This window comes from Thamnophis sirtalis, unplaced genomic scaffold, assembly GCF_051295495.1.
Source record: "Thamnophis sirtalis isolate CommonGarterSnake01/CBP01778 unplaced genomic scaffold, rThaSir2_p1.2 scaffold_3, whole genome shotgun sequence".
Lineage (NCBI taxonomy): Eukaryota > Metazoa > Chordata > Lepidosauria > Squamata > Natricidae > Thamnophis > Thamnophis sirtalis.
This window is the reverse complement of record NW_028261383.1, coordinates 114,499,025-114,512,755: the sequence shown is the minus strand read 5'-3', so window position 1 is coordinate 114,512,755 and position 13,731 is coordinate 114,499,025. Positions and strand designations below refer to the sequence as shown.

The 13,731-nt window shown below is 38.1% G+C and overlaps 1 protein-coding gene across 1 annotated transcript in view; it reads right to left on the bottom strand.

Moving 5' to 3' along the window:
- The window catches only part of ELAC2 (elaC ribonuclease Z 2), a 29,828-nt gene extending 16,914 nt beyond the window's left edge, over positions 1–12,914 (bottom strand). Inside the window, exons 1-10 of the mRNA XM_014056779.2 lie at positions 12,630–12,914; positions 10,423–10,473; positions 7,172–7,242; positions 5,446–5,510; positions 4,405–4,462; positions 4,007–4,075; positions 2,191–2,316; positions 1,617–1,675; positions 645–703; positions 489–561 (exon numbers count right to left, since the gene is read on the bottom strand). Coding sequence (XP_013912254.2) covers positions 489–561; positions 645–703; positions 1,617–1,675; positions 2,191–2,316; positions 4,007–4,075; positions 4,405–4,462; positions 5,446–5,510; positions 7,172–7,242; positions 10,423–10,473; positions 12,630–12,871 — 873 coding nt within the window. The 5' untranslated portion in view covers positions 12,872–12,914. The remainder of the gene's footprint in view (positions 1–488; positions 562–644; positions 704–1,616; positions 1,676–2,190; positions 2,317–4,006; positions 4,076–4,404; positions 4,463–5,445; positions 5,511–7,171; positions 7,243–10,422; positions 10,474–12,629) is intronic.
- Between the last annotated feature and the right edge of the window lie 817 nt (positions 12,915–13,731).

The window sequence follows — 13,731 nt, the reverse complement described above, 5'->3', positions numbered from 1 at the left end:
TATTAATCCACATTTCCACAATCCACATTTCAACAGGGAGGGGAACATTACTGGGAAACATTTCCCATAATGACCAAGAAGCAGGGATCACAGGGCAGGAAGGGTTTTGTTTTTGTTGTTGTTGTTGTTGTTGTTGTTGTTGTTGCTTGTCAAACTGTTCCATCAAGTTATATGAACTTTTGAACTCAGAAAGCTGTTCACCTCAACCCACAATGATGAACGGGTCGAACTTAAAAGTTTCCCTTTGAATAAGTAAGAAACTTCATATGCTTTTTCACATTACACAAATCAATAGTTTTATGGACTCAATTCATTTAAATATTCCCACTGATAGAAGCAAAGGCCAAACAATATTAGGTGGTAATCTCTCTGCCCTAAAAAATAAACTAAAAAAAAAATAACCCACAGTTACAATCATAAGACAGGGATGTCCAGCTAATTTCACACACAAAAAGTCCTAAAGGAAAGGACCTTTCAGAAAATTCTACCTCTTTTCCTTCAAACACGATATTCTCTCCATTCTTCACAGCTGTTATTATGGGCGCAATTGCTGCATTGCCACTAAAGCAAAACAAAAAAGTTAGCTAGTCTCTGAAGATTGATGACATTCCACATATAAATGTTCACTGGAATTCCATACTTACATAGGTAAGCCAAGTTCCTTTGCTTTTAAAACTAAGAAGGTTCCTTTCTTTGGATGGACCTACAGACAAATATTGATTATTTCACCATGTATTCCCAGCAATGTGTTCAGTCATCTCAAAAGGTAAAGTTGACATTATATCATAAAATGCATTCATTTTCAACCCAACACTAACATTAGAAATACTAAAAGAGGACAGAAAGACATATCTGGCTTGCTGCCAAACAAAAAGGAATGAAAAATCTTAATAGGAATGCAGAATACACTTGGTGAACTAAGCAATGCACACTTTTTTTTTCTTTTTATGACCCTTTCATCCCTTTGTTTTGGGATGGGGAGATTGTGACTGAGTGGAGCTGAGTGTTCACTGGCCAGATGCCCTTCCTGACACCTACATGGAGCTCACAGCAGATATTTTCTCTTTGTGCCCTGATAGAGAAACATCTGCCGTTGCTTAGGATCGAACTCTCAACCTTCCGAGTGGGAGGTGAGCATCTTTACCTCTAGGTCATCGCACCACTCTAAGCATTGCTTCTCACCCTTTTGGCTAAGATCAAGTGTAAGCAATGCACACACAAAAATAATAAATCATCTCATGAAGAAGACAGGTATAAGATTATCAAAAGCTGCAATTATAAATACAAATGTTGGGGAGAAGTCTACAAATCTATGACCTGCAATATGCACTTTTAACTCCTACCATTTCTAACAGCTGACAATTTATTTCCATAATTTATATGAGAAACATCCAAGCACATGCTACACAGATGTAGTGAAATTGTAAAAATGCATACTTAGAATCTTAGCATTTATTTCACCCAGCTTTTTAATAAGCAAAGCACCTGGATCATATCTATTTCATATCAAGTGTTCCCCTAGCTCAGAATTTTTACAGCACAACACTGAATCTTTATACCATGACAGAATCCCCAATAGTGATTGATGTACCCTCAATGTGGAGAAAATCTCTTACCTTACAAACATATGCAACAACAAGAGATGGATCCCTTTCAAGTATTTGTCTGCTGCTGCCTTAAAAAAAAACCACAACAGACAAATGCATCCTGTGTTTCAAAATCAAAATATACATAACATTCAAAATGTCTGCTTTTTATCAAAAGCAACAAGATAACATATAGAGCCATAGTTTACACATTTGAGCAGACATGTAAATTATACATACATATGTGTGTATGTATGTATGTATACACACACACACACACACACACACACTCTTAATAATTTTATTTTACCCCTGATAAAATCTAAGGTTCCTGAATTTCTATCCTATTTTTTTAAAGTTGGGGGGAGGTGTAGTAATGCAGAGGAGGGGGGGAAATAATAGTGTCATCCTAGAACAATACCAAATGCCAGAAAATAGAGACACCCTCAATAATATTTAACATTTAATATTTAATATGGACACAGTTTTAAACTTCATGCAGCAATTTAAATTATAATTGCTTATCTGGAAAATTTCCCCCTCCTCAACCATGAAAACCTCCTGGTGGGTCCAATTTCATTAACAAAGAGTGAGGCTTCCTCACCTGTTTTATCAGGTGACTGTTTATTCATGTCAGAGGGCGATTCTGGCCTGGAGATATGTTTTTGATCATCCTCGTCTATTAGCGATTTAGAGTCTGGATGTATCCTTTGCTCACAGTCAGCTTTTGCTTGTTTCAGATAAATGGTGGGAAGAGAAAAGGGACAAGAATAATGTTAAAATATGTACATTTCTTTGTTTTGCAGGCACTGACTACATTCATATATAATACAGAACTGTATTTAACTGATTTGGTCACAATTGCCTCTATTGACACAGCATTATCCAAAAATGAGCCAAAAACATACAAATCATTTTCATGGTTTTGTATGATATATGAAATAAGAAAATAAAAAAAACGTCAATTTTCATAGTCTGTTCAGAAGAGTTTTACACAGAATGGGCATGTTCGTAGCTACTGGAGAATATTATAAACAAACCTTATTATTGTCATTCATGTAACGCTAATTTGAAAATATCAGGGCTTTTGTTTATCCCACCTAGCACCCATTGATATGTGATTATAAAAAACTGCAAGTGATCACAGTGGGATCATCTCCATCTGACACATAGTACTGGACTCAAGAAAAGCTAATATGCTATCTGTAAACTTTGAATTTGGTTAATGAAGTATTTACCCTGATATTCAATTGATCCCTGGCAAGACTAGATGGCTTCAGATTCTGGGACCTGCTGAATCCAGAGTGTTACCATCTTTGGTTCTGGATGTGGTTGAACCCAAACAGACTTAGTGCACAAGATGGGAGTTATTTTGGACTCACAACTCCTGCTCAAAAAGCAGGTAGCTGTTGTGGCCAGGAGGGCCTTTACAGTTTCATGTTGTGTGCCAGTAGCCCCCATTCCTGAACCAAGGGAATCTAACTTCAGTCATTCACACCCTAGACCCCTCCCAAATGGATTACTGCTGACACATTACATGGGGCTACCTTGAAGACCATCCAGTAGCTTCAGCTGGCACAAAATGTTGTGGTTGGAGGAATTACGTGTGCTTCAGGAACTAAATATTTTACTCCTCTGCTTGAAAGCAGCACTGGTTGCCACGATGCTTCTAGGTTCAATGCAAGGTGCCGGTTATGATTTTAAAGCCCTAAATGGTATGGGACCAGATTACTTGAGGGACCTTTCTTGAGGTCTAGTAAAAGGGAAATGCTGCAGGACCAATTGGCCTGGGAGCTTCATTTGGCAGGACCCAGAAAGACAGCTTTTTTTGCCATGGTACCTGCCCCCTGGAATAACATTCCCTTGAGGTGAGATTTGCCCCATCCCTGCTGGCCTTCTGAAAGGCACTTAAAACATGGATGTGCCATCAAGCTTGGGGATCCCATGGAAGTCTGCAGCCCCTTAAATGGCTGCACTGTGTATACGTTTAGACTGCACTACCCTCTTTTTGTTATTGTGTTTTTTTTTAACTGTAGTGATTAAGCATTTAAGTTAATTTTAATGGTTAAGTGTTGTGATTTAATTGTGTATGCTGCCCAGAGTCACATGCAAGTAAGATGAGCAGCCGCATAAGTTCAATCAATCAATATTGATTTTAGTGTATATTGTACTCCCATATAAAAGCCACCAACCATCAGAAAAAGAAAGTTATGAAACAATGGAATAAAGTTAGGGTACAGCAAAATTTTCTACAACTGGGGCAGGCTCTCTGTCTCATAATCAACCACAAGTTCCTTATTACTACATCCCAATATTTAAGAATCAGAAGTAACAGAATTCTTATGATGATTAGATCTCTATAGCACAGAATTTACTGTGTTCTACACACATCCTATTTAAAATTAGGATACCTTACTCACCTACCAGAGGGACCTGTTGTACTGTCATTGTTTCATCCTCATATTCTGGAGCCAAAAAAGACTGCACAACTAGTAACAACATAGATGGAAAATGAATGTTAAATTATTTGAGCTACTGCTTTACATAAAATTTTTACAAGAGACTCAAACATAATTACATCAAACACAGTTTAAAATTCTTATGTTTCAAGCTTTAAGATGGCTTTGCTAGATGCGTTTTAAAGAAAAGATGTAGCCATTAACCTTAAAAGTTGGCAGAACAGCATGAAATCAAGAAAATCAAGCAAAGATGTAGAGCAATTCTCTTTTCCTGATCAGTCTGCCATACAGCCAGCATGCAAAACAGCACACCACCAGCAACTGTGAATTTGAAATACAATTTGAAAGATAGCACTTACCTATCTCTATTCCTTTCACTGAACCAGCAAATACTTTGATTGCTTCTAAATATTTTTGCTGAAATATACACAATAAGAAAGACAACTATTATTTCCTAGAAAATTAGTAATATTGATTACTCTCACATATTATGAGGTTCACCTAATAGGATAAAACACTTTTCACGTTTTAGTACATTTTTAAGCATTCAAAATAGTCATACATGTGATCTCATTATTATCCTTTCAACAATCCTGAAATATATTATGACACACAAGGGAGGGGTGCAGACAGGAAGAATAAGTTGTCTAATTTTAAAGCAATTCTTTTAGTTCACTGCAGCTGAGACTCAAACTTAGGAATTCCCAATTCTTAACTATAAGATTACATCAGGTCAGAATAGTGGATCTTATTCTGCCCCCTAAAATACCAATATGCAAGCAGCCTTAGAAAGTAATAACAAGTATCTTTTAAAAAAGGAATACTCATCACAATTTAAGTGATAATTTTAAGGAAGAAAGTAATGTTTCTGAAAGTAAGGAAAGTAAGAAATCTGCATTTCTCTAGCAATTTTTATAGTACAGAATACAACCATTCTAATTTCCCAGATAAAGAATATCGAGATTATTCTTCAGGTTAAATTGTAATGTACTGTCTTGCATAGCTTATAGGTGTGAGCAGTTCAGAAGCTAGGTATTAATTATAGAAATCTCAGTCCAGAACAGATAGCAACTACATTAACTATGGCTATGACGAGTAATTCCAAAGAGAGACTCCACACTTTATGCAAGAGGAGTATCTGTCTATTCTTAAAGTATTTCATTAAAATTCTGTAGAAACTTGAAAAAAATGTGAATGTCTTAAGAATCCTAAGAATTCTATCAATTTTAAAAAGTCAACTTAAGTAGAAGCATATTAACACATGTAAAATCGAATCACTTATTCTGAAAAAAAAAGTTGATGCATGCACTGTCCTATTACATACTTAATTCTATGGTGTTATTCTTAAAAGATAACTGAGTAGGTAATCACTGCAAAAAAAGGAGCATGACACAACTCACCAGTTGTGGTGGCCCAGAAAGAATACATTTGGGAACTCTTGTTTCTTTTAAGGTAAGAATCATTCCTGGATGAAAGGATAAAGAATGTGAATGTTACAATTCGCTTTAGATAAAATTGCAGAAAACCTTTGGGGGGGAAAAAGAGTACTGCTAGACGAGCAACACAGAAAGAAAAAGATTATGCTTGACATTTAGTGACAGCAATCCTTGAAGTTCCAATTGCCATCATTAACTGAATCCCATGGCTGTTCGATGAGACAACTTCATGTTGATTTCACACAATCAAGACCAGTGGAGAAGCCAGCAGGAAGTTTCAAAAGCCAGCCCTACAAGGTGTTAAGTAGCTTCTCCCAGGTGGGGGAGGGAGCAAGGTGAAGCGCAGAGGACGGTGCCCAAAGGTGAAGGTGAGGGAATGCACTAGAGGCACCGTTGTTTGGAGAGAGGCAGGGAGGATGTATGAGATACATTGATCAGGGAAAGTATGCAGAGGTGCATAAGAGACTGATAGAAGGTTCCCCAGCAGGGGAGACTTACCCCAGTGACTTGAAACCTTTCCTGCTGGCTTCCCCATTGACATTCTGGAAGCAGCCAGGGAAGGTTGGAAATGGCAATCACATAATCACAAGGTGCTTGGCAACTGGTTGTTAAGTGCGACTGGATTGCCCCGCACCAAGATCATGTGATCTTTGCAGTGTTGGGAGGGTTGCAATTTCAAAGACTAACCAATTGGCTCAGTGCCATCATAACTTTGAATGACCAAATGGTTGTAGGTTGAGAACTACCTATAGTTTATATTGATAAACTAAACATATTTTCATAGATATCAATATCTATTATATTTAAATATGGTTCCCCTACAGCTTAGATTGATTCCAACTTTACTAGCCTTCAGAAAAGTTCTATATCCCTTTTTTAATTAACAAAAGCAAAAATCCCCCATTTTTAACCAGTTTCCTCAAAAGGTCCATAAAAGATTTTCAGTATTTACTATTTTACCCCTGTTCAAACAAGTCTAGTTTGTATTTTTTTCCTTGTAGGAATCTTTTGGTTGGTGTTTCTTTGGATAAAATTAACTTGGCCTTGAAGTACTGTTGTATAACCTATTGATCTCTTTGTCATCTTCCTGACAGAGAAACATTTTTATCTTTACATACTACTTTTGGCAATATAGTGTATTTTGTATTGCTTGTGTGCATTCTATTCATTTCTGTATCTACATCTTCTTTTTCCCATTCCATAAATTGTGTTCAAACATTGGCAGCTCTTTATTTAATGCTTTCCCCAGGTTGTTCCAAAATGAATCTGATGAATTTCTTCATCCCTTGTTCCAGCTATGCCACATCCAGGTCCATTCATTTCTCTGGTTACTATTTTCATCCTATTTTCTGCAAATTCCATTTTCCCCTCAATATGTTTAATTTCTCCAATTACTTGTACTGCAGATTCTTCTGATCTTCAAATCTTTTAACCAAGTTTTTCTTAACAAATTAATTCATGCAGTTGTCACTAATTTTAGAATATTCTTTCCCAATTTCTCAAATGTGTTTTGTAATATCCCTGATATAATCCCTTTTCCTGGTAGTTGCTGTGTTAGTAATCCTCTCCCTTCTTTCACTGCATTCCTGATAATTGCTTTTTTTTAAATTTATATACTGAAAAGGGAAAGCAACAGGCAAAGGAGGTAGCACAATTTGGAATATAGAATATATTTATCTACTAAACTCACCAGACAAGCCACCAACATTTGCCCAATTCATTCTAGTGAGAAAGATATTGTCTAAATGAGCCACCTTTAACCTGCAATAAAGACAAAACTTTTAATGGAATTTACTAAAATATTTTACATTCTTCTGTCCATCATCACATCCAATATCATCCTCAATGCCTCTTTCGCTGATTGATTCATTAATTAATTAATTCCATTTATAAGTTTCTTCAATTGTCCAAGGAACTTTAGGTGACACATTAAAACAAAAACCAAACCAAATTAAGTAATAAGTAACCACAAAACTCTGTGTTACTATTTTAGGAAATGAAAGCTCAAAGATCAAATTTCAAAATCAGCACAGGATTTATTCATTTTTATTTTAGTTATTTGTTTCATTTATATGCCACACATCTCACAGAAACGTGACTCTGGGTGGTGTACAATAAGGCCATAAAAACCATAATTACAAAATACTCTAAAATTAATTTTTGTTACATTTCATATTGTTTATGAAAAAAATTGCACCCATATCATGAAGACCTTTAAGGGTAAAAAAAACCCACCTTGAATTGAAGTTGGAAGCAAAGTAGTAGTTAATGAAGCTCATGGAACAGAGATGCAGGTGTGCCATTTTAGGGTCAATAAATCTGGCCACACCATTGCATTTTGCCCCAGCTCAACCTTCCAAAAACTTTTCAAGGGCAGATCCATATACAGTGCATTACAATATTCCACAGGGAGGAGACCAAGGCATGAATGATTGTGAGCAGAGCCTCCTGATCTAGGAATGAGCACCACCGATGCACAATTTAAAATTGTGCAAAAGTCCTCCCAGGCATAATTTCCACATGTTCTTTAAGCAGGAGTTGCAAGTCTAAGAGGACTCTCAAGTTATATACCAGTCTGACTAGGGCACAGCAATCCCATTCATACAAAGGATGGTTTAGTCCCAGAATGAGAAGCCTCCAAAACCCGAAGCTATTCAGTCTTTCCAGGATTCAGGTGAATCCTATTGTTCCCTATCCATATCCCTACAGCCTCCAGGAACAAAGATAGGACATCAGTAGCATGCTCGATTGCCAGGGGTAGAGATGTATAATCATCATCAGCGTACTGATGATATTTTACCCCATAGCAATGGATTAGCTTATCCAGACTTTTCATGTAGATATTGAATAGGAATAGGAATAGAAACATGTCAGGTACTGGAAATTTAATAGCTGCCAGCTGATGTAAGGTTGTAATCTGTAAGCTGATACAATGTAATGTAAGGCTGATGCAATGAGGTGTGTCTGTGTGTGTGTGCGCGCACGTGCGCAGGGGCATTAGAGGGTGTTTCTCTCTCTCTCGTTGTATATCTCTTTTCTCTCCTTGTGTCCATAGCTGAATGGAAAGGGATTGTATCTCCATGTTAATTGTATAAAGGCTCTGTGTGCTGTATGCTGTGTTTTGCTCCTGGGTTTATCTCATAATATTAGTCACGCTGCCAAAACTCTGACAAAACAGAACTCTGCAGTATTCCAAAAAGTAGGAAACAAAGGCAGGATTCATCCCCCACAATCACCACTAATTGGTATCAACCATGAAGAAAAGAGGGGAACCAGCACAATACTGTGTGCCCCTCCCCAATCTCTGGAGGTGGCCAGAATGATACTATGATTCATGTTATCGAAGACTGCTAAGAACTCAAGCAGAGCAAGGATACCTAATTCCCATTCCACCTTCACTAGAGTTGATCCAAAAGCTGAATCCTGACAGAAAGGAATCAATAGAATCCAAAAGGTTGTCTGAAGCTACTACACAACTATCTTCTCCACAATCATTCCCAAAAGATGTTAGATACTGGGTGAAAATTGTTTTGCAGTGTTTTACAGGTCTTGTAGAGATAGTCTTTGCTTAACAACCCTAACTTATACTAGAATTTCTGCTGATAAGCAAAATAGTCATCAGGTGAAATTTCTTGTGACTACACCACTTAACAATGGCAGTTCCAGTATTCCTAATTGTGGTCATTAGATGAGGACTGTATTGTCATTAGTTTAGGACTTCATGCTTCTGCCCTGGCCTCTGCTTCAACTCCTCCAACTTACTATCTCTCCCCATCTCTGTCCTTTTGGCCTCTCTGTACTCCACCACCTCACAAAAGCCTCACAAAGGGCCAGCAGGGGTCTCAGCTAGATGCACCTTGTCAGCAAGAGAGGAAGACCACACAAATGTCAGCTGGGGCAACAGGGGTAGGCAACAGCAGTATAGGGAGAGTTAAAGCCCATGCTGCAGTCATAAATTCAGTCAGGCTGCCAAGTACCTGAATTTTGATCATGTGACAGAGGGGGCATTGCAACAGTTATAGCTCTGAGGACTATTCAGAATAACTGAGTTGGAAAGGACCTTTTGGGTCTTCTAATCCAACCTCCAGCTCAGGCAGGAAATCCTATATCATCTCAGATAAATGGTTTTCTAATCTCTTCTTTAAAATCTCCAGTTTTGGAGCATTCACAACTTCTGGAGACAAGTTGTTCCACTAATACTAACTGTTCCAAAGTTGCTTCTCTCCTTGATTAGTTTCCATTCAGTCTTAACTACCATTTGTTCAGCACTCTGTTGATTAGTTGCTGAATGAGCGGTCATTACCCAGGACTAACTATACTAGAAAAATTGTTACATATTCATGTAAGAGTTCCAGCCTTACAATTTTTAAATGGCAATTCTTATTCTTTTTTATAACTTTATAAATCCTTTCTGCTGAGGCTCAGCACTAGATCATGGTTGTAGGTTCAAAGTTGATTTGTAAATTAAGCATATAGCAATGTTTTAAATATTGCATGATTTTGTTCCCTGCCTATTAATGGCTACTCATTACTGCAATACAAAGGGTAAAACATTTGATGCATAATTATAAAGAATGAATTTAATATGCCTCTTTTCTCCCTGCCCACTAAAATTAACCCTATATGCTTTCTGAGTTAAAGCATCAACTGGGGCACTTTTTTATTCTTCCACACATTGAAACAGCACTGACTACAATTCCCAACAGCATTACTGGGATTTAATAACAGAAGCTGTAGGTGGTACCTGCAATCATATAATAATTCAAGGTGGCATTCCTATTTTCTCTCCTATTTTGATCCCAGTTAACCACACCTTTGAGGCACTTCACTTTGTTGCCCCAGGTTCTCTCTCACTCCACTATCTGTACTGCTCATATCAATGAATGATTTGAAGATATTTAACACACTTCCGTCTATTTACTCTATTTTTGGTTCACTTACTTGTGCTCTTGCATAAGGCGCTGTATTCCTTCTCCACAATTAAAAAGATATCTGAAACGGAAGAATAATTAGAATTAGGATAACCTTACCTCGTATAGCACAATGAGAGCATCTGAAACCACTAAAATATAGTTGGCATAAGTTTAACAAGAATTGAAAGGGGTTGCTTTGTTTTATAAATCCATAGAAGAGAAAATTATTTTGTGCCATTTTAGGGCTAGTATAGATTTTCCCCCATAGTGTATTAGGGACATATGCAGAGTTGTTAAAATGTTGGGAAGTCTCAACCACATACCAACTTCTACTGTTCCTGAACAGAGTAAACAATTAAAAATATTAAAGGGAAGTGTAGGATAGTTATGCTTGATTTTTCTCTGCAATATTCACCTTCTTAGAAGGATTCTCTCTAGTAATAATGGGATTATGGTTCAAATGAACAAAGACTTAATTAGAAGTGACACCAAATACATATTGGTGAAAAAATACCTAAAGTTGCTGTATATTTAGAGAAGGAAAGTGCATTTGGTAAAGAAAAAAAGTAACATAACATAGCTATCTCTTGAATTCTCTTCAAAACATATTTGAGAAAAAAGAAGTAAGCATTAGCACTTTTGTTAAAGTTGGCCAGTTCTGGAAGAGATAAAGAGGAGAGTGAACAAGGAAGAATAACTAGGAGGTGCTCCTACCCATTCTCCTCTTTTACCAGCTCAGGAACCAAAGCAAGGAATACTGCCTTGCTAGAGAGAAAACATCAGTGTGTGACTTCTTAGGGTATTTTCTTCCGTCTTTATATAAGATATAAAGATATAAACCTAGTTATCAAAAAAGCAGCTATTTCATCCTCTCCGAATGAACAGATGGTGAGAACAGGAACAAACTAGTCCAGTTATCACATCATTCAAAGGAAAGATGAGTAAGCACTTATGTTTATCCTTGAAAAAATCAGCCAATCTGTACTTGCTCTCTTTGGGTGGCTAAGGTCTAATTCTCCAACCACATCATCCAAGGTTTTATGCCTAAGAGAGGACCAGAATCCACAGTATCTTACTTTCTAGTTCAGGAACATTACTATTATATCAAACTGGCTCTATCATGAACAAAATAATAAGAGCAAGTAAAAGGAAACCCAACAGCTTCTATAACAACTTTCTTTTTCACTAGGAAATATACTAAGTGTCTGAGTGTTGCTTAGAAAGAGTGCTAAGTAAGATGAATTATCTTTTCTCTATGTACAGTCTTACAAACTAGCTCACTTTTGGGGAGGCTTTCTAGGGAAAAAAAGGAAAATATGATTGTTCTTTACTAATTGAGGGTATCTTTTTCCCCGACAAGCTGCTTTTCCTTCAACATAAAGCAGGAGATCTTGAGTTCAATTCCCCATTAGCCATGAAAGCCAGCTGGGTGACCTTGCACCAGTCATTCCCTTTCAGTCCAACTCACATCAAAGGGTGATGGTGGTTGTGGGGAAAATAGAAAGGCAAAGGTGTGTTGGATATGTTCGCCACCTTGAGTTTTTTGCAAAAATAATAAAGGTGGGATACAAATAAATACATAAAATAATATGGTGTTATAAAGTAGTTTTTCAAAGATACATTTAATGCCAAACGAGTTTTCTGCCATCATTTAAAGAATGCTAGTCTCACACACGTGCACAAGGATATGCTTCCTAGCAAAAAGATAATAAGTTCTGCAGATTATTACACCATCACTAACAGAATGGAATACAATGCATTACACATAATCCTCGACCTACGTCCACAATTGAGCCCAAAATTTCTGTTGTTAAGTGAGACATTTGTCAAGTTTTCTTGCCACAATTGTTAAGTAAATCATTGCACTTGGTAAGTTACTAACCCAGTTGTTAAGTGAATCTGGTTACCCCCATTAACTTTGCTTGTCAGGTCGCAAAAAGCGATCACATGATTCTTGAACACTGCAGTGGTCATGAATATGAACCAGTTGCCAAGCGTCTGAATTTTGATCACAGGATCTTGTGGGGATGCTGCAAAGGTCGTAACTCTGAGAAACGGTCATCGAGTCACTTTTTATCAGTGCCGCTGTAACTTTGAACGGTCCCTAAACGAACTGCTGTAAGTCGAGGACCATGTGTACCCCAGCGAACAGAAAGGAGGAAATTTCAACGCCCCTAGTATGTGTCCCAAGGGAACCGGGAAGGAAGGAAGGGCGAGCATCAGGCGGAGACTAACCGGTTGTACTCGGAGAAGACGTAGACCGCCGCTCCCATGTCTCGCGATCCTCCCCCTACCACCTGCAGGTAAACGGTGTTGGGGCCCTTGCGGTCGATGGCCCCGTGGCGCTTCTCCCGCGTGCGAAGGTGCCGCAGCGGGTCCTTGGGGGGACGCTGAAGACGGGCTCCCCCTCCGGACATGGCTCTGGCCGTTACTCCCAGCAGATGCCTCCACATGTAGCTGAGAGAAGGGCGCCGCATCCAGCCCGGAGACCGGCACACGCTTCCTTGCTAATCTCCCCACGTGACTGAGACCGAGACCAATCCTACTTTAGAGCGAAGCGCTCTCTCTCCTCTCCCCACCCCCCACCCCCGGCCGCCAATCACAGGACAGAAACTGATCATAGAGAGTTAGGAGTTGAGGTGAGCTTTCCGGTTTCATTTCTACGTTCCCAGTTGTACGACCATAGAGACGGCAAAGCATTTCAGAGCGGCGGCTCGTTTTCGTGCGTCTCTTCAGAACAGAAAGTTGGCACCTTTAAGACTTGTGGACTTCAACTCACAGCTATGCTAGCAGGGGAATTCTGGGAGTTGAAGTCCACAAGTCTTAAAGGTGCCAGGTTTAGGGACTCCTGCCTTAAATAATGTGCAACGTGACTTTGTGACTTGGCCAAACGTGCAATCAGATACTGAACAAAGAGCAAAGGGGTAGGATTTTGTTTTTGTTTTTGCATTCTTTGCACTCATTAATCAAAAGGTGTTATCTCTATCACACATGACTCCAATATAACAGGTTGTTTTTTTAATGATACAGAGCAAAGTATAAAAGTGAGGATTGCTTTATTCATATATGGGTGGTTTTTTTTGTAACATACAAAACACAAAAGTAAAGCATTTATCCTAACTCTATCTATTGTTCCTCATGCTTATTCTTGATAATCTTTTTATTGTTACCAAAGAGTAGAAAATACCTGATTCCAATGTTATTTCTATCATAAAAAGCATAATTTAAGAAGCGTAGAAGAAAATCTCATGTCACTTTTACTCTGCTTCTTATCTGACTTTCCAATGAACCCTGGGGCTGAGAACACTTCATTCTAGGATTAATCTAGACTTAGTCC